This window comes from Temnothorax curvispinosus, unplaced genomic scaffold, assembly GCF_003070985.1.
Source record: "Temnothorax curvispinosus isolate PA1 unplaced genomic scaffold, ASM307098v1 QBEX01009403.1, whole genome shotgun sequence".
NCBI lineage: Eukaryota > Metazoa > Arthropoda > Insecta > Hymenoptera > Formicidae > Temnothorax > Temnothorax curvispinosus.
The window spans coordinates 268,421-286,744 of NW_020219183.1; the positions used below are offsets into that span (position 1 = coordinate 268,421).

At 46.3% G+C, this 18,324-nt stretch overlaps 1 protein-coding gene across 3 annotated transcripts; it reads right to left on the minus strand.

Moving 5' to 3' along the window:
- Positions 1-878: 878 nt before the first annotated feature.
- On the minus strand, positions 879-14,678 carry LOC112458966 (protocadherin-like wing polarity protein stan). 3 transcript variants are annotated; one of them, XM_025022825.1, is made up of 16 exons: positions 14,114-14,678; positions 12,968-13,529; positions 12,466-12,743; positions 11,664-12,377; positions 10,620-11,460; positions 6,946-10,248; positions 6,091-6,709; positions 5,441-5,807; positions 5,131-5,346; positions 4,384-4,956; positions 3,641-4,067; positions 3,322-3,559; positions 2,878-3,195; positions 2,032-2,629; positions 1,337-1,343; positions 879-1,208 (listed from the first exon to the last, which is right to left on the minus strand). In XM_025022825.1, exons 1-16 carry the CDS (start codon positions 14,554-14,556, stop codon positions 1,197-1,199), a joined length of 9,516 nt encoding a protein of 3,171 aa, XP_024878593.1. In that variant the 5' UTR covers positions 14,557-14,678; the 3' UTR covers positions 879-1,196. The 3 variants fall into 3 exon arrangements, with proteins under 3 accessions (XP_024878593.1, XP_024878592.1, XP_024878591.1); XM_025022824.1 differs by lacking the exon at positions 1,337-1,343; XM_025022823.1 differs by having other exon boundaries at positions 879-1,343.
- Positions 14,679-18,324: the final 3,646 nt, after the last annotated feature.

The window sequence follows — 18,324 nt, forward strand, 5'->3', positions numbered from 1 at the left end:
CTTCTCGTCTCGTATGAGTGTATATACAAAAGTATGAAAAAATGCGCCGCATGATTGTACGCTTTGACTTACGCTACTTTTTCTTCCTTTTCATGGCATATAAAATAAAGAGAAAGATTGTAAACTTCTATAAAAAAAAAGTAAATGGAACCTAAAATTATACATATACGGGATGATCTTTAATTATATGTTAATACTTTGAAGGATGAATTGAAGAAAAAAATGTCATACGGAAAAATTAAGTCTAAATGAGCTAAACGTTCATGACATTTTTTTGTTTCGACGTCCCTAGCTTCGTTCTCTGAAGTATTGATACATAATTAAGGATGACAGTGGAATGTATACATTGCACAATACTGAGCTCAAGGAGAGGGAGAATTTAGGATAGGATGGAATGAGATTAATTAATGAGTATGCGATAATGATTGGAGATCATTTTCGTTCCTCCGTATCTTCCTGAATATCATTGCAGCAGCAATCATTCATTGAGAATCGGAGATTCACTAAGTCGGAGCAGAATCGCTCCTACGTAAAAATAATAACAAGCGCAATTTATTATGTCGGGTCGATCAGAGTGATTGAACGATTCAGTTGATTTTACTCCGTAATTTTCTATACCTTCTATACTCAAATACAAAATATTGTATTCAAAATACGATCTATATAAACTTTATTTTCTCTTTGCATTCTGAATCCTCCAACCGTGTAACACTGAATAAATATGACATCGAGATATTTTCCAATGATGCAATAATTGCCGATTTGTAATTATAATATATATTGTTATATATACAATATACATTATATAATTACAAATATATATGTATATATATTATAAAATTAATGTATCATATATATTATGTATTATATATTATACATATAATATATCATGATATATACATATATATGTTAAATAATTATATCAGATCATTGGAATATATTTTAATGTGAGGCTTATCTCTCGAGATTACTCTGATAGACCTTCCATATGCAATATATAAACAGGCACTCACACATACATGCTAATTAATATGGCTAAGTATGTAAGTACAGTCATGGCCGCTTCTTAAAATATATATATCGACGATCGTTCGAGTCTTTATTGCGCGTTGGACACTTAAGCTAGGCGTAAACTAAATTACTTTGTACGTTGTTCTCGTTCGTGGCACGGACCTCGTCAGACGGACGTTTCCGCATTAGTATCCTTCCTGCAACAGCGACAGTTTGCGATTAGTTCCGACCCAGCTGGTATATTTCGAGACACGAAGAAAAAATTAGCGACAGAGACAATCGTTGCGGTTTGCAGGGCGATTTGTAGATTTATAACGTCGCTTACCTCCTCGCTGATGATTCGACAGTCGTCAGGGCAAGCACGGATCACAGAAAAGATACAGTTATGTTAGAACGTTCCAACGCCACCTTTTGCGCATACAGCAAGGGGAAACACGGGAAACCAAAGAAAAACCAGAATGAATTAAAAGAAGTGTTACGAGACTGCGCTAAAACAAGAAACGCTGTAACTTAAAAGTATGTTAGCCCGTCGCCCATCTTTTTTTACATGCACTGGATGTAACGTATTTGTATTGTCTTTTTGTAAATTGTTTTATATGTCAATGAACGCAAGAACTTCTTGGATAATCGTTTATATAAAGGTTTCTATTTTTATCCAAATGTGACTACGTGGTTTTATTTCGACGACTTTGTCAATTTTTATTGTAAGCTCTCATGACTCCATTTTTCATTTCTAAAGTATGTATATTCATTTTATGATTTGCTGAGAAGCTGCTCTTTATATATTACTCTTAAAAAAAGATATTATTTTCATAGGCGATATATGTGTAAAAAAAACTCTCTATGAAAGCAATTTAAAATGTTATCTTTATATCTTTGATTCAAGCATAAAATCCATCGTATCTATAAAAAGCTCATTCAAGCTCTCTACTTTGCGTCTATTTAAAAAGCCATCCGCTACCCGATTAAAAGATAAATATCCCAAATCCAACCCGTGATACATATATTCGTACTACTCACTCGGTCTCAGTGATAGTCTGCTCGTATTGCTGCTGCTGCTGCTGCTGCTGCTGTTGCTGTCTGAGCGCCGCCAACTCGTTGCTGTGCTGCAGGTCATGGGTCAACGAGCTGGATAGTATCCTGCCGCTCATCGGCAGGATGTACTCGGGCCTGTCCTCCAGAACGGTGGGGGTGCCCATCTTGCCGCGTTTCAGACTGCCATACCTCTCGGAACCGCTGAGGTTGTCATGCTGGGAGCCGTGCAGACTTTGGCCGCGTTTCAGGCTGCCGTAACGCTGCTCGGAACCGCTCAGATTCTCGTGATTCGAGGTCTGCGAGTGATGGCTCATGCTGGAGGCGAGGATGCGCGACGACATGGACAGCATGTACGGGGTGGGCGACACTGTGTGGTCCTCCTCGGCGGTATAGGGAAACAGATACTTTTCGCCCAGATGGTGCATCTTCTCTTCACCTTCCGAGTAGTTCTCGTCCGGCTGGTTCTTCTGCGGCGAGCTCATCTCCGGATACGGCAGCGGGTTCGGGCTCGAGGTCTTGTTCGAGGCCATCTCGTTGTCTGACATGGTGCCGCCGGACCATTGGCTACCGCGCACGTCCATCACTGCAATGATGAATAGTATTATTTCTTAATTGTTCTCAAAAATCCCATCATCGGACCTTATATAATTTATATAATTGTATATTATAATACATTTAAATTATTCAATTTGATTTAATTTAATTTCATACGTCTCTTTATTTGGTTTCCGTACCTTTTTACAATCATCTATTTTTTGTATTATGATTTAAGATTTTTTTTACACGTCGTTTTCTTTTTTGTTCTTAATTTAAACTTATGTGTAATCTCACCGTTTGACGATAAGTACGCTTCTGGCAGTTGGGAGCTCCATCGGGGGGCGTAAATGGGTTTGATGTTGGGGAACAATTCGGCGTTCGAACAAAGTATGTTCAAGTGCTCGGCAGGATTGGTGTGAATGTTGGGCAGGTAGCTGTGGGCGACGTGCTGCTGCGTGGACACCCCCATGTTTCTGTGAGATCTCGACGTGACGTCGTCTTCATCGGAGCTATGCGAACTGGCGAGGTCCAGGCTTCTGCCGCCTCCTTCGGCCTGCGAGCCGTCGGAGTCTGATTCCGATTCTCTGCGCTGACCCCTCACTTCCGTAGATTCTGGAAACGTTACGTGACATTAACTTAAGGATTCTAAGAATTATCTAATCAATTGATTCAACTTAATATTTATAAATCAAATTTAATATAGCTAGTAAATTTTTTCGTCTGCTATCTTTAATATACCTTGTCGAGAGTGTGGCGCTGATCGATGACTCCTCGACGACAAGTACGGATCTCGATCGCTATTGTAATTGCTCGTGGACGTTGACGTGTGTCTTAAGTGCGTATCACTGCGATAAGGGCTTGAGCCTGTTTTATTTGTACTTCTTGAAGTCGTGCTGCTCGTGGAAACGCCGACGTGGACTCTCTTGCACACGGCTTCCGCTCCGGTGTAGGTCGAAGAATAAGCTAGCGCCGAACGCTGAAACGTAATCGTCAATGTTAATGCGCTCAATAGTTTGATTCATTTTGCATAACAAGATATAAATTTTAAATTACGTACCGAATGGCCGTTTACATTCTGACTGCTACTTCCGTTGCCCATGCTCCCTTCTAGCAAAGGCGTCTTTTTGCCGATACACCTCAACAGACTTTGATACAAATTTTTCCTCACCCTGCCGTTGATGAAGCAGTAACCGATCAGACTGAATGCCGCGTGGACCACGATAGCGACACTCAGCAAGTACGATAGCATCGACGAGTTCTCCGACGCATTTAGAACCGCCAGAGTCCATGTCGATCCCAGCAAAGGTAACGAGGCTACAGACAGCCATAAGAGCGTCCGCAGATTTCCGAAACCCATGATGTGCTCCTTCAGAGTAAACGCTGCGCGGATGCACATTACGAGAATGCAGAAGTTTACCAACACGGCCGCGCAGACAGGGCCTATGAGCGACCAGATCACGGTCTCGTAAATAGACAGCCAGCAGCTGGAAAACCAAATACAAATTTATGTAACTAGAAAACGTTTATTTAAAAAGTTCGAAATTATATTCTAATAGTTGTGATAAATCGTGAAAGAATAATATATTATTATAATACAGATTGTCACTAAACTTACAATTATATTATTGTCATCTTATTTAATTTTAATCTTTAATTTTATTATTTTTATAATATTATTATTTATACTTAATAATGAAACTTTTAATGTTATAACAGTATAAAATTCTGGATTTTGAGATTTTAAAAGTAAAGACATTTTTGAAAATATATTCAAAAAACAGATCACTAAAATCAACTTACAAGTAGAAATTTCCGTACTGATCGGCTCTGACGCCGATGGTAAGTCCAACGATGACAGCCGGCAGACCATACCCCATAGTGTAATAAAATCTCATCTGGCCGTGGTTCACGTCTCTCATTTCTGTCAGCATTCGATAGAGATGAACGGAGTCTACGAGGGTCCAGGCGAAGGTGCTCAACCAAGCGTAATGCAGTCCTATCGCTGTGAGCTTGCACGGAAATTCGTTGGAGATGAGAGGATTTCTGGCCTTGAGCGCGACCAGGTACAGGATTTCCGCCACAAGAACGCACAACACCAGATTTTTGTGGATACTGTTGGAATTGGTGCCACCGCCGCGGATCAACGCCAGGATCAGGAGAGCGGATAATAGCAGCGGCAAGGCGAGCATGAACGCGCTGTAACTGGTGACATCCTCTAGCAAGGATGGCTCGGGAACGTATTCGAGGTCGAGGACGTCTGTCAGTATGGCGAAGGTGGACAGTTGCATGCAAGAGCAGTTCACGATAGTGCCGAAGGATAAGGAATTGTCTTCGACTTCCGTCGTGCAGCCCATTCGGCTCCATTCGCCGACTCTGAAATTTATTAAAGAAATTATTTGATGTAGATTACTATAAAATTGAATAAAATGAAATTCTAATTTCCATACAAATAAATTGTACCAATTTAATCTATTGTTAGATTAAATTAATTTTTCATAAAAAATTAGAACTTCTTAATTCAGTGAGAAATCAATTAACTTTTCTTACCCTCTCGCCGTGCTCCAATGAACGCACTGCGGATTTGTTCTGGTCTTGAAATCATCGTTTTCGGTAAGCCAAAGTCTGACCTGAACCGGTGACTGCAAAGGGATTCCTGTCAAGGACTCATAGCCGTCATCCGAGGGAACCAACACCGAAACGGTCATTACAGGCGATCCAACTGCTACTTCTACTCCCCATCTAACTGCCACCGAGTCATCGAATCTACGATTCAATAAATATAATAATTAATAAGATAAATAATTAATTCTTATCATGTTAAGAAAAATAATTAATTGATATAAGCAACGTAACGCACCTTTGCGGCAAGAGAGCACCGAGTTCTTTGTATTGCACGTAACTTAGCACAGCCTTATGATTGCTCAGACTGTTCTTGACATTCAGCTCACCCTGTATGAGGGGTTTGATACCTAACGTGTTGAGCGGCACCTGGATCTTCGAATGCGGATCGAATCTGCTGGGATCAGCCATGTAGTTGTTGTACTTTGGGAAGCTAATGGATGGACCAAAGTGTGTCGAAGAGCTCAGAAAAGCAGAGGTGTCGGGCAGAACGATCTTCCGATCGGCTTCCACGGGCCTCGCTGTTGATAAGGTGAGATCTTCCTTGTATTCGGCGGCCTCGTAACCGAAGAGACTTTCTGACGTTACAACGTCTAGACCCAGCACTAAAATGTGACGCATATAATTTAGTAAAAATAAAATAAAAATTAATTTCTTCGCGCAATAAAATGCAATATACTTTTAGCAGAAATAGTAAAATGTATTATTTTATGTATTTTAAAATTACTATTTAATTAAATTTTATCATTGCCGTATATCGTGCGCAGATTTATTTTTAAGTAAAAAATTTGTATTATTTTCAATAGAGAAACTCGTTTATAAAAATTCTAAGACAAATCGTTTTATTAATTAAGATAATAAAATTGAAAGAAAGGTAGGATCACTCACCAACGTTATCGTCGACTACTTCGAAGGGATTGGTAAAGGTGTCATGTTGAGATGCCGTTAAAGTCTTCAAGTACCTCGCCATAGCGTCTAGAATCTTATCGGGGCTGTCTCCGTTAAGTTCTCCTATCTTTTCCCATTTTTCCTTGTATTTGGACCGCAAAATTGCTCCGGCTATTCCGACTAGGTGGGATACATAATCCTTGTCCTGGCTGTGAGTCAGGTTCAGACCCACCAAGCTTTCTTCGTAACGCAGCAATGCCACCAGCAAAGATTCCGCCACCAAAAGATCCGCCCCGTACATATCTCTGGTAATATTTACCGCCCTATGAACGTCCTTCGCCATCTTCACGGCCACGTACGTGTTTAGCATGAGATCCTTGGTCTCCAGAGCCGCCAGCTGGTATCGTTGCTCGACGAAAGCCTCCGAGGTGCAGTTAAAGAGATCGGGCGGTTGCCAACCGCCCAACTTGTCGTCGCAGGATCTGGAGGTCTTGCCTTCGGCGGTGCCGGGACAGTCCTCGATGGCCGTCATCCCGAAGAGAGTCCGCGGCCACCATAAACCGTCAGAGTACGATCTGGGACAGCCGTCGTAGACCACCTCACAGCCTCTCAGAGTCACCTAATTTATTAAATAAATTTATCGATATTTTAATTAACATTGCTAAGAATCTTTCAAAATTAAAATTATTATTAGAGACGGTACTATTTTATTTTAAAAATAAATTCAGAATATTTACAAGTCCCAAGAAAAACTAACTGCAATATATTTCATGGCATCGATCGACCTTGTAATAGGTTTTGCTTTTTTGAAGGGAATTCTTATTCTTAATTTAATATTTTATTCCACTTTCTCACCTCGGCGTAAGGATTTGGGCAGTCCGTGCACGAACGACCGATCACCCCAGTCCGACAGCGGCATTGACCAGTTTCGCTGTCGCAACGAGGCCCGAAGCTGCCAGTTGTGTAGCATTCGCATGGAATGCACTCCTTACGTCCGCTTGGCTGATAATGATTCTCCTTGCAGTGACACTCGCCGGTGGTCTTGTTGCAAGCGGGGTCGTAGCCCTTGATCTCGTCGCAGTGGCAGGGCCCGCAGATTGGGGAGCCCCACCATGTCGCCGGACAAGGCTGCTCACTCTTCGTCTCGCAGTAATCTCCGGATATGTCGGAGGAATCGCACTCGCATCGGTAACCCCGCCGCACGTCGGTCGCATCCTCGATGCAGGTGCCGGCGTCGTTGCAGGGCTCGAGGTTGCAGACACGTTCGCAGTCGCGACCGACGCGGCCAGCCGCGCATACACACTCGCTCGACCGCCACTGCGCGATGCAGACCGACGCTTGCGGGCATTCTAAGCTGCACTGGGCCTCGGACGGGCAACCGGAGTCGACGTTCTCCTGGACGGTCGGCCGCTGAAGGACGCTCTGATTGGTACCGATTCGTACGTCCTGCAGACAACCGTCAAAGAACGGCAGATCGACGTTGGTCGCTTGGTCTGGACCGCCCACGAGGATTCTGCCGACGTACAGACCCTGCAGCTTGGCTGGTAGCGGCACGGTCACAGGTCGTTCGCGATAGTCCGTGTCCAGGAACACGTGGCCGCTCTGCCAGACGACCTCCACGCGGTGCCACTCGCCATCCGCAACTGTACCGCTAGTTCGGATTACATCGGCGCCGTCCAGCGAGACGACCAGCTTGCTGTCTCGGATTTCCAACAGGACCGAGCTGTTCTGGCCGATCTGCACGCTCATGACAAATGCCTGTCGTGCGCGAGTTCGAAGACTCAGAGCCGTCATCCACGGTAACTGAATAGGTCGCAGTAACGGGTTGAAGCCGAGCATACCGTCGCCGTGAAAGCCGTACGGTGCGCCGATCTCCTCGGCGCAGGTAGGCCCGGCAAAGTTGTGTTCGCACTCGCATACAAAACCCGACCAGATCTCCCGGCATTTGCCGTTGTTCCTGCAGGGCGACGAGGCGCAGAAGGCGGCCTTCTCGGGGCAACCGGCATTTGTTCCATTGTCGGCCACGAAGGAGTTCAAGTCGACGAAAACGTGATCGATGTAGAGATCGCTGATGCATCCGACGTAGTCCTTGTTCCGGATCTGGAAGCTGGATGGAATCGCCGGCAGACCGCCCAGCTGCAACGGTCCAGTCAAGTCCAGGAACCTGTGGCAGGTTTCGGTGACAAGCCCGCAACGTTCTTCGAGGATTCTCTCACTTCTGCCGGCGCAGGCCCATCTCGGACCCAGTCTCTCCCCGTGCTTTAAAGCGAGCGCGACGTCGCAGTCGTCTAAAGACACCGTCACCGTCCGGTTGATGTACGAGACCACCACTTCGTGCCACCGACCGTCCGAGACTCCGCCGGGAATACTCGCCGTCGCCCTTGTCACTTCGTCACCGAGGGAGAAGCTGAACTGCACGCGCGAGTCCACGATCTCCAGGGCGATGAAGTCGTGTCGTTCGTTGTACCTCCCGTTGTAGAGTAGCAGACCATCGGCTAATTCGGTGGCGAATTTCAGTTTAAGATGAAGACGATGACGTTGCTTGAGGGAAGCAAAGGTGAGGAATGTCGCCGAGCCGAAACTGCGTGCCCTCAACTCGCAGAGAGGCGTTACGCTCTCCAGAGCAGATACGGGGCAACCCTCGCAGGTAAAGCCGCCGGTATTCTTCACGGTGCACTGAGAGCCGCCTTCGCAAACGTTGGGAGAGCAAACGTCGCGGTCCAGCGAGATCTCGCAGTTTACCCCAGTAAAGTCCGGCCGGCAGGTGCACGAGTACCCGCCCTCTCGTCTGTGGCAGGTGCCGCCGTTCATGCAGGGGTTCGAGTAGCACAGGTTCACCTCGGTGTCGCACATGTAAGCCTCGCGACTGCCGGTAAAACCACGGGCGCACCTGCACGCGAACGTGGTCACCGGATAGATAGGCCGAAAGAGAACCGTGTCACTGCTGGCAAAGCCGGAAGCGTTGCCGAACTTGAGCACTGTCAGGCACTCTTCAAAGTTCAGACAAGGTTCGCGGACGCAGAGATTATCGTCGAAGGGCAGAACGGTGACCGTCGCCAATCTCGCCAAAATACCGCGGTTGAGATATACCCGTTCCTGAAGAAACTGCGGACTGTAAAACTCGTCAACCGTGCCCGGCTCGACCCTGCGCGCCGAGAAGCTCACGTTCAGGATCTTGCCGTGCACGTTTGCGTCTTCCTGGACACTGAAGAGGAAGATGTTCTCGCGTGGGCACGGAATGATGGCTGCCAAGCCGTCCAGGAAGTAACCCAGAAGAGGGCTGAGAAATGCCTCCACCGTCATATCGTCCAGTCTTACGGTGATCGAATTTAGCAGCATCTCGTCGGTTATCAGTCGCACCGACAACGTCATCGTGGCCTTTGCCTCGTTGATGCCGTCCGTCACGGCAACCTCCATAGTAGCCACTCGCGGCACGTTGGTGTTGAGTTGCGGCGACAACCGGATCTCGCCGGTAGTCCTGTTGAGATCGATCAGATTCGCGTTGTTGCCTGCGAGAATGCTGTAAACGAGATTGTCCGTCACGTCGGCGTCCACCGCTGGTATCCGGCCGATCGACGTGGTCGGGAAGAAGTCCTTGAAATTGTTGAAGATGATTTGGAAATCCTTGAGTATCGGTGCATTGTCGTTCACATCGGTCACCAGGATCTGCACTACCGCGTCCGAGCGTAGCGGCGGCGACGCGGCTCGCACCACGAGCTCAAATTTCTTTTTCGGCGACTCGTAGTCGAGTTCCTCAAGGGTGATTAACTCGGCCCGATCGGCGCCTTGGCGGATATTCAGACTGAAGCTGTTGGAGTCCTCGCCGCCGATGATGCTGTACTGCACCACCGCGTTTGGTCCTTCGTCCGGATCATGAGCGTAGATCTCGCCTACGGTCGAACCGATCGGCGAGTTCTCGGCGATGTAAAGAACGATCTTGTCCTTCTCGAAGGCGGGCGGTGAGTCATTTATGTCCTCGATCTTGACAGCGACGGGAACGACGGACGAGAGTGCGGGCGAGCCGCGGTCTATGGCGACGGCCCTCAAGATGTAATGTGCCACCGATTCTCGGTCCAGCGGTTTCGCGGTCCTGATGATGCCTGTCGTAGAGTCAATCGCAAACGCGCCGTCGCCGTCGTCCTCTAGAGCGTACCTTACCTAGGTTAATCATATTGAGTTTATTAGAAAGGAGAATGGAAAGAATATTAAAAATTTGTAGTCTTGCTGCTATTTATTAAGCTTTATTTCTTTAGAAGTGTAATTTATAATATTTATTCAGAGTTAATGATTTAATTATTAAAATTATTCGATATTTATAATCGTCGTTTTACTTGAAAAAGTGATAAAAGCAATCAGTTGACTGTATTCTATAATTTGCTAATTATATCTCAAATTCGATATTTTTATTAAAAATATTAAAATTCGTATTTATATATTTATATAAAAGAGCCATTTGATGTACTATATTCCTCGTTTATCAAATTATATTATATAGCATTATTTTTTTTATCAGAGAAAGTTATATTTACCCGGCCGTTGAGATCGGTATCCGCATCAGTCGCCGCTACCCTCAGCACGCTAGTGCCTACCAAAACGTCCTCGGGAATCGAACCCTGGTATTGCGGCGCCTCGAAGACCGGCGCGTTGTCATTTACATCCGTAACGGAAATTTCCACATCAGTGGTGTCCGACATTGATGGCACACCGCCATCCCGGGCGGTCACCGTCAACAAGTACGAGGGTACCAGCTCGCGATCGAGCGCCTTTGTCGTCGTGATCGCGCCAGTCTGTGGATTGATGGTGAACTCGGTGACGGTCTGCTCGCCGTTGTCAGTTGCCAGGCTGTACGTGATCTGGGCGTTCTTGCCGACGTCGGAATCGGTGGCGCTCACCACTAGGACGGTCACGCCGATCGGCGCGTCCTCGAACACCGAGACCGAGTACGGCGCGTTCTCGAATACCGGCGAGAAGTTGTTGGCGTCCGACACGTTGACGTAAACCAGGGCGGTGTCGGTGCGACCACCGCTGTCCGACGCCGTTACCGTCAGCACAAACCGCTTCTCCTGCTTGTAGTCGAGTGGCTGGGCGACGGTGATAAGGCCACGGCCGTTCTGCGACGCGATGGAGAAGCGGCCGCGCGTGTTGCCGCCCGTGATCTCGTAATGGATTCTGGCGTCCTCGTCCGGATCGGTGGCGGTCACCGAGGCAACCGGGGTGCCCGGTGGATCGTCCTCGGATACCACAGCTTCGTAATTCTTTGGCTCGAAGTAAGGATCATTATCGTTCACGTCGGTCACCGTCAGAATTACTGTCGCGCTCGCAGATTTTGGTTCCTCGCCAGAATCCGCCGCGATCACGGTGAATTGGTACCTGAAATAGAAATGAGAATTTCTCGTAAAAGAGCTTGCTAAAGAATCTGAAGTAAGACTATTTATTGATAAAGTTTAGTATAAAGTGCGAACGCGAATTATTTTATATATTTTTCTAACACTAACTTTAAATATTAGTTTTCTACAAACTTTTATCAACGTCGGTTAAATAACAATTTAATAATCGACGGGAGGGATTAATACCTTGAGCATTGTTCGCGATCTAACTGCTTCGTCGTATAGATCCAGCCAGTCTCCGCGTTCACGGTGATGGGGAAGTTCTCCGTGGACGCGCCGGTGAAGTCGCGCGCGCCGATGGTGTACTTGATGAGCGCGTTGTTACCCTCGTCAGCGTCGTACGCTTGCACCCTCAGGACCGAATATCCGAGCGGCACGTTTTCCGACACTGATTCCTGGAAGTGGCTGGTGTAGAATCTCGGCGCGTTGTCGTTCACATCTCTAACCATCACGAGCAGCTGAGTGGTATTGGAACGCGCGGGCGAGCCGCCGTCCTGGGCGCGTATGACGATCTTGTAGCTCCTGGTGGACTCGTAGTCGAGTGGCTTCACCAGGGCGACGTCGCCGCTCATCGAGTCGATCGAGAAGGTGTTCTGTGTGTTGCCGCCGATGATGGCGTAGCGGACGGCCGCGTTGGCGCCAGCATCCGCGTCCGTCGCCCTGATACGGGCTATCACCGGGTTAGTCGTGTAGTCCAGGTCTTCCGGCACGGCCGCCGAGTACGTGCGCTCGGTGAACTGCGGATAGTTGTCGTTGTCATCCAAAACACGCACCACCAGGGTCGCGTTCGCGCTACGTCGCGCCGAAGGAGGTGTCGCTTGATCCGTGACGCTGAGCACTACCGTGTAAATCTCGGTTCGCTCGCGGTCGAGCGCAGTCCGCGTGGTAACCACGCCGGATCTGAGATACACAAAGATGTGTCTTGTCAATGCAAAGATCATGCGAAGTTACATTTTGCATGATTCTTGAATATATCTGTAACACTAACCTGGGATCGATTCTGAATGTCGCCGCATCCTCCGTATGCGTGGTGCTACCGCTCGCCGTGATGGAGACGATAGAGTATTCCACTTCGGCGTTTCTTCCGGTATCCTGATCCGTAGCCTTGACCGTAATCACTGTGGAACCTACGGGAACACCTTCGCGCACTGACGCGTCGTATTCCGGCCCCTCAAAGCTGGGCGTGTGATCATTCGCATCCAACACGTTAACTTGAAGAGTCGTTGTGCCGGTGCGCGGAGGAAACGAGTCGTCCACCGCCAACACCTATTCGATAAACGAGATTTGTATTTATCTTGACTAAAAACCTTTACAGTTTTTTCATCTTAACCGTGGATTCGTTTTTAGAACGGTAATACGTTTTTTAGAAAAAGGAGAGACGCGTGTCTCTTGAATAACGCTTCTCATTAAATTTATTTTTATTGTCAGAGCAAGGCTTATATTTCTCATTCAATTTTTATTCTTTTTTACTTCAGGAATTCAATACGCACCCGAAAATAGTGCACGTCGACGTTCTCCCTGTCCAATCTGGCACGGGTCGTCACTCTTCCGGTCACCGGATCGAGAGCCAATAAAGCCTGTGACCTCGCGTCTATCAGCGAGCTCATGGAATACCGTACGGCACCGTTCTCGGGATCTCTAGCCCTCACCGAAGTCACATACACCCCCGGCTCCCTTTCCTCCTCCACCGCGGCGACGTAGAGCGGCTGCTCGAAATACGGCGATTGATTCTTGAGCTCTCGCCTGACCCTCCTGCCCAGATCGGTGTCGTCCAGCTGACGGTGATGGAACACGATCTTCAGCCGATGCTCGGCATCGGTCAGACGCGAATCGCCGGCGCAGCGCAAGTTCATGCTGACCGAGACCTTCCACAGCGGATCGACCAGGCACTGCTCGGTGGCGGAAACCAAGTCCCCGGCGGCGCCTTCCACGAGGAACCTGGGGTCCGCCACTCCACCCCATCTCGTTTCGCATTCCTTCAATGCCGTCTGCGGCAGAAAGTCGCGGAGAGCTGCCACCAGTTGAGACGTCCGTAGGCATACCTCGGTAAACCTATCGATGTAATTGAATCTTCAGCTATGAATTTTAATCCTTTGCAAAGCTGAACGTTAATTCTTTTTCGTTTGATTATAAATTATAATATATCGAAGAAGGCAAATTTTCTATCAAAAAAGAAATTGTTATCTTCTCCCATGTGTTCTTCATGCAATAAAATGTTGCTTTGAAATTCAAATACGAAGAGTTAAATAGCAAAAATAATGGTTACATTTTTAAGGGGTCAACAGTTGTGTAGATTATTTTTTTCCTATTATTTAGAGCATTAAACTTGCTACGCTAAATACTGAAATCTGAAGTTTAACAATAACATTATTGGTAGATTTGTACGGATTTATTTTATGCAGCATAACAATAAATATTCTAACTATAACGAACGAAATTTAATTAATGTACCATTCTGACCAAATTCTGCTTTTCCAGAACAGTTTCTTTTTTTACTTTTCAAGTGCTTATACCTACTTTATAGAATTATTATCGCTGCACTTATATTTTGTCAAACAAATTGGAAACCGATATTACGAGTCACTAACTCAGTCTTATCTAGATTTTATTTAAACCTGAAGATCTGCGATACCAACCTGTCGGTGCTGGGCATCGCGTAAGAGGCCAGAGTCTCCGCCATCCAGCCCCTGGTGGCCGCCAGGTCGCGATTCTCCCCGCCGCATCCGGTGATCAGGATCCTCAGCGGCAAGCTGTAATAGTCGATGGTGGGCCTACCGAGGCGGGAGCTCGTCGAGTCGACGTAGAAGGTGAAGACACGCGGATACTGGAGACCGTCGCAGCTGAGCGTCCTCGCCAGGGTCACGCGGCCCGTGTGTGGATGGACCTTGAGGAGCTTTCGAGCGAACCAAGCGGTGCGCTCGCTGGACGCCTCGTACTTGCGACGACCGCCCAGCTGCGGTACCCCGGCCTCGAAGACGACGGTGCCGGCGGGCGTGCTGGACGGTAGCACCGCCAGGTAGCCATCGCCCAGCGTCCAGACGGTCGCGAGGATCAGCAGCGTCCATCTCCACCTCGCCATGACGACACGCCGCACTCAATCCGTGCGATCCTGCGGTCTGTGCTGTCCTCTTCCTGACGCATGTCCCATAATCACCTGTCTTCGCGGATCCTTCGCGGATTTAATACGCCGATGCGCCGGGATTCACCTGGGGAAAGATATATCGATGTCGAGTCTTTTGTCGAGGAAAGATTGCTTAAAAATTCGCGAGGCAACTCGTCGTTACAATTAAAATCGATGGAATAGTCATCGCTGAGGTAACTTACTTACTAAAATAATATAATGATAACTTTTATTTTATTAGAATAATTAGAAAAAAGGCAACTTTTTGCTTCTTTCAAGTGATTACTTCGAGGTAACTCGAGCTCGGTAAAATATCGGAATCGAGAAAAGCGAAGGGTGATAGTAAATCACGACGGACAACGTCGCGACTGGAATTAATCTCGCGTGGACTTCTTCTTGTCCCTCGCGCAGCCTTTAACTCGACCTGGAAGACGGGTAAGGACCAGTCGGCGTATATAAGGACGTGACGACGGAGTCTCGTTCTTACGCCGTATTTCGCTCGAGTTTAATCGTCTTCTCGCTACGGCGAAGTATCATAATTGCCGGACGGCGGTTTTCGAGGTGCACGCGTTTCCCCCTCGCGCGAGAAGCCACCTTCCATCGTCAGGTACAAAACGTGGGAAACGAGAACTGCTTCCGGCCGTGCCCTCGCAGCGTGGTGCCCCAAAGATATATCGGCCTTTCGTCGGCTAGATTCGTGTTACACGCATGCTTACATCGCGTATATCGCGCTTCAATTCGGTCGACGGGCTCCGGGCCTTTTTCTTTCACGCTCGACTTCAGCGCGCGAGCGCACGCGCGCGCGATCCTGAGAAAGTCGATCGCGAGCAACGGAATCGCGCGTACTCGTGTCTTGTCAAGAGGCACGAGAAAAATTTCTCCGATTACAATATGTAGGAGATATCGTCGCTGATTCTCAGTCAGACCGGTTTAAGTCGACGGGGTAATTAGTCGTCTCACGATATCATTACAGCTCATCTTATTATATATATGTTACGATTAAAACATTCGAAAGTAATAATTTTACATATGTGAGTGATATCTACTTTTAAAATAAATGTCGGAGAAAACTTAAGGTGTACGAGTGTCCTTTTCGAACCTTTGCGCCCTTGACATCTAACTTTGAGGAACAATGGCAGGTATAATATGCAGGAATGCGACGTCCGCTGTTACGCTCGGAAGAACGGAAGACCGCGATCTTTATCTTGAGTTCATCGTGATTCTCGTTGCACATCTGTCTGCTTATGCAGCACATACTCTGTCTCTCATACAATTCAAAATATAACGTTTTCTTTATATTAATAGAATTTTGCAAGTCAATTGAAGAACAGATAATTATCTACCCCTCGCTTTGATGAAAAGAGTTGCTTTCTTTAATTACAGTTATCGCAATAATTCTAAGTTGTCTGGAGAAAAGAATTACCTCTATATTATCCCGACGACTCCTTTCATTTTCGTACATTGCACGCAAGAATAATTTAATAATTCTATAATAATTAAGATGTATTGTGTAAATTAATGTAAGTATATACTAACTTTCTATTGCGAATTGGTTACACATAATAAATTATAGAAAAATGATTAAATACTTAATTAAATTACTTTCTCAATAAAATTTGGAAAGAGGAAGAAAAAGAGTTATTAAATTGCATGACGCATAACTTGAATTTTTCGAGTTTGTCATTTGAAATATATCAAGCGGCGAATTCGCGGCGGACGAGAGTCACTAAATGAAAAACATTCCTCTGTCCACAATTGCGTCGTATATTTCGGAAGTTGTTGTTAATAAAACTAGATCCTATTCATCAGATATTAAAAATACCTGAATATATGAAGCTGCATTGACAAAAAGCCGCGCACAATCGGCTTGATATCATAAGCTACACGAGAAGAAGTTCAGATATACGAATACCAGCCGTCTATTTTGCTCATCTTATTGTGCCTGTCCTACATAACCGAGAATTCAATTTCACACCTCGAGAAATTCAGTGAGCCGTTTGATTCCAGAGCGTATACTTTTTAAAGAAATAACTGTAAGATCCGGGCTATTTCGCTATATCTGCGGCGAGCGCACGATGAATCGATGAAAATATAGAAACAGAAATCTAAAGAATCGGCACGGAAAAAATTGAACGTGACAGAATGGTGTGGATGAACAAATGGAACGTAGTGCCGTTAGATCTTTTATGACGTTGTCGGAGTTCCCAAGTAAATCCCAAGATGTCTTAATCCGAAGCATCTTTGACTAAAGTAAGATTTCCAAATGAAGAGGGAAGAGCTTGACGTTTACCGCACAATAAACATAGCCAGTTGATTCATGTACTCGAGCGTCTCGAGACTCGATCGTTGCGTCTCTTGATCAGCTGCTGATCGACTGCTGTAACAAGTACCCGCAAACCGCATCTCGTTCGATCGGCTGATTTGTTGCTCCTATGGTATCGTCGATTTTTTAAGCGTGTCAGAAAGAACGACGATTCGTAGGTTAATCAATTATGTACAGAGATCTTAGGTCTTTCTACAGCCTTGATGAGATTGAGAAAACACACTTCAAAACTAAATACAAAACGTGAAATTTTTCAAATTTCTGTCTATTTTAAATCTTATTCTGATATAAAAAAGAAACTAATTCCTAATTCATCTGAGCGATACGAGTACCGTGTCTTTTAAAGCATCACAACTTGAACAGTTTATTTCTAAGATAGATTATTATGTTTTTATAATTGGAGAAAGCTTTCTAGCACGCAGATATGCAGATTAAAAAAAATATAAGAAAGAAGCTCTTTGTGAAACCCGTCAATCTGATTTCAACATTGCTAGGTCTTTCCATTGAACGCTATATTGCATCCAACGTGAGCGTTCAAATGGCGAAACGCCTGTGTGCAGAATCTCGCGTGCAACTCGTCGAGCAGACCGAGAAACTTTAGTCCGCGATGCGACGCAATGCACCGTGCAATCGCGTGAAGATGCGGCGGGGTCCATCCTCCCGTTTCGTGCGGCGCGGCGAGATATTATTCCGCTCGTCGGTCCCCGCGAGAGATCGCGGCGACCAGAATGGACCGTGGCCGAGAGCGAGCGCGATAGTCCGATACTTTACCTCGGTCCGGCCGATCCGGATCGGACGATCGTCCTCTACGTCGCCCGTGGGGATCTAGCCGATCCGGTTCTCGGTACAATCCGTACGGCCGGCGCACCGGCACGCGGATCCAATCGAACCTCCGGGCCCCCGCCGCGACGGTTAGAGACTTATCCACAGTGATGAAGAAAGGGCGAGGAAAAGGGCCGCCACGTCGTATTGTGTACTGTCGCTTGGTAATTCGAGCACGACACTTTTTCGCATGAAAAGAGATATAGGTGCGATTTCATTGACGCTAGAAACCAGCGGCAGCGTCAAGAAAATGTAGTGGGGGAAGAAGTTCAGACCGTCTCAACTTTTTAGCGTACCGCAAAATTCAACAGAACTTCTTCCCCCACTACATTTTCTTGACGCTGCCGCTGGTTTCTAGCGTCAATGAAATCGCACCTATATAATAAGTTTGTTTAACTTTAACTTCCTCGAGCCAGAATCTCTGTTTGTTGTTAAAGCTAAACGAATTCAAAAATTACTAATCTTATTTATTTGATATATCAGAGAGAAGTATCTCCATTCACAAAAGATTTTATTACACATTAGTGTTAGTTAAAGATTCATACAAGTTTTATAATTGTTAAAGCATTCGCTTATATTGG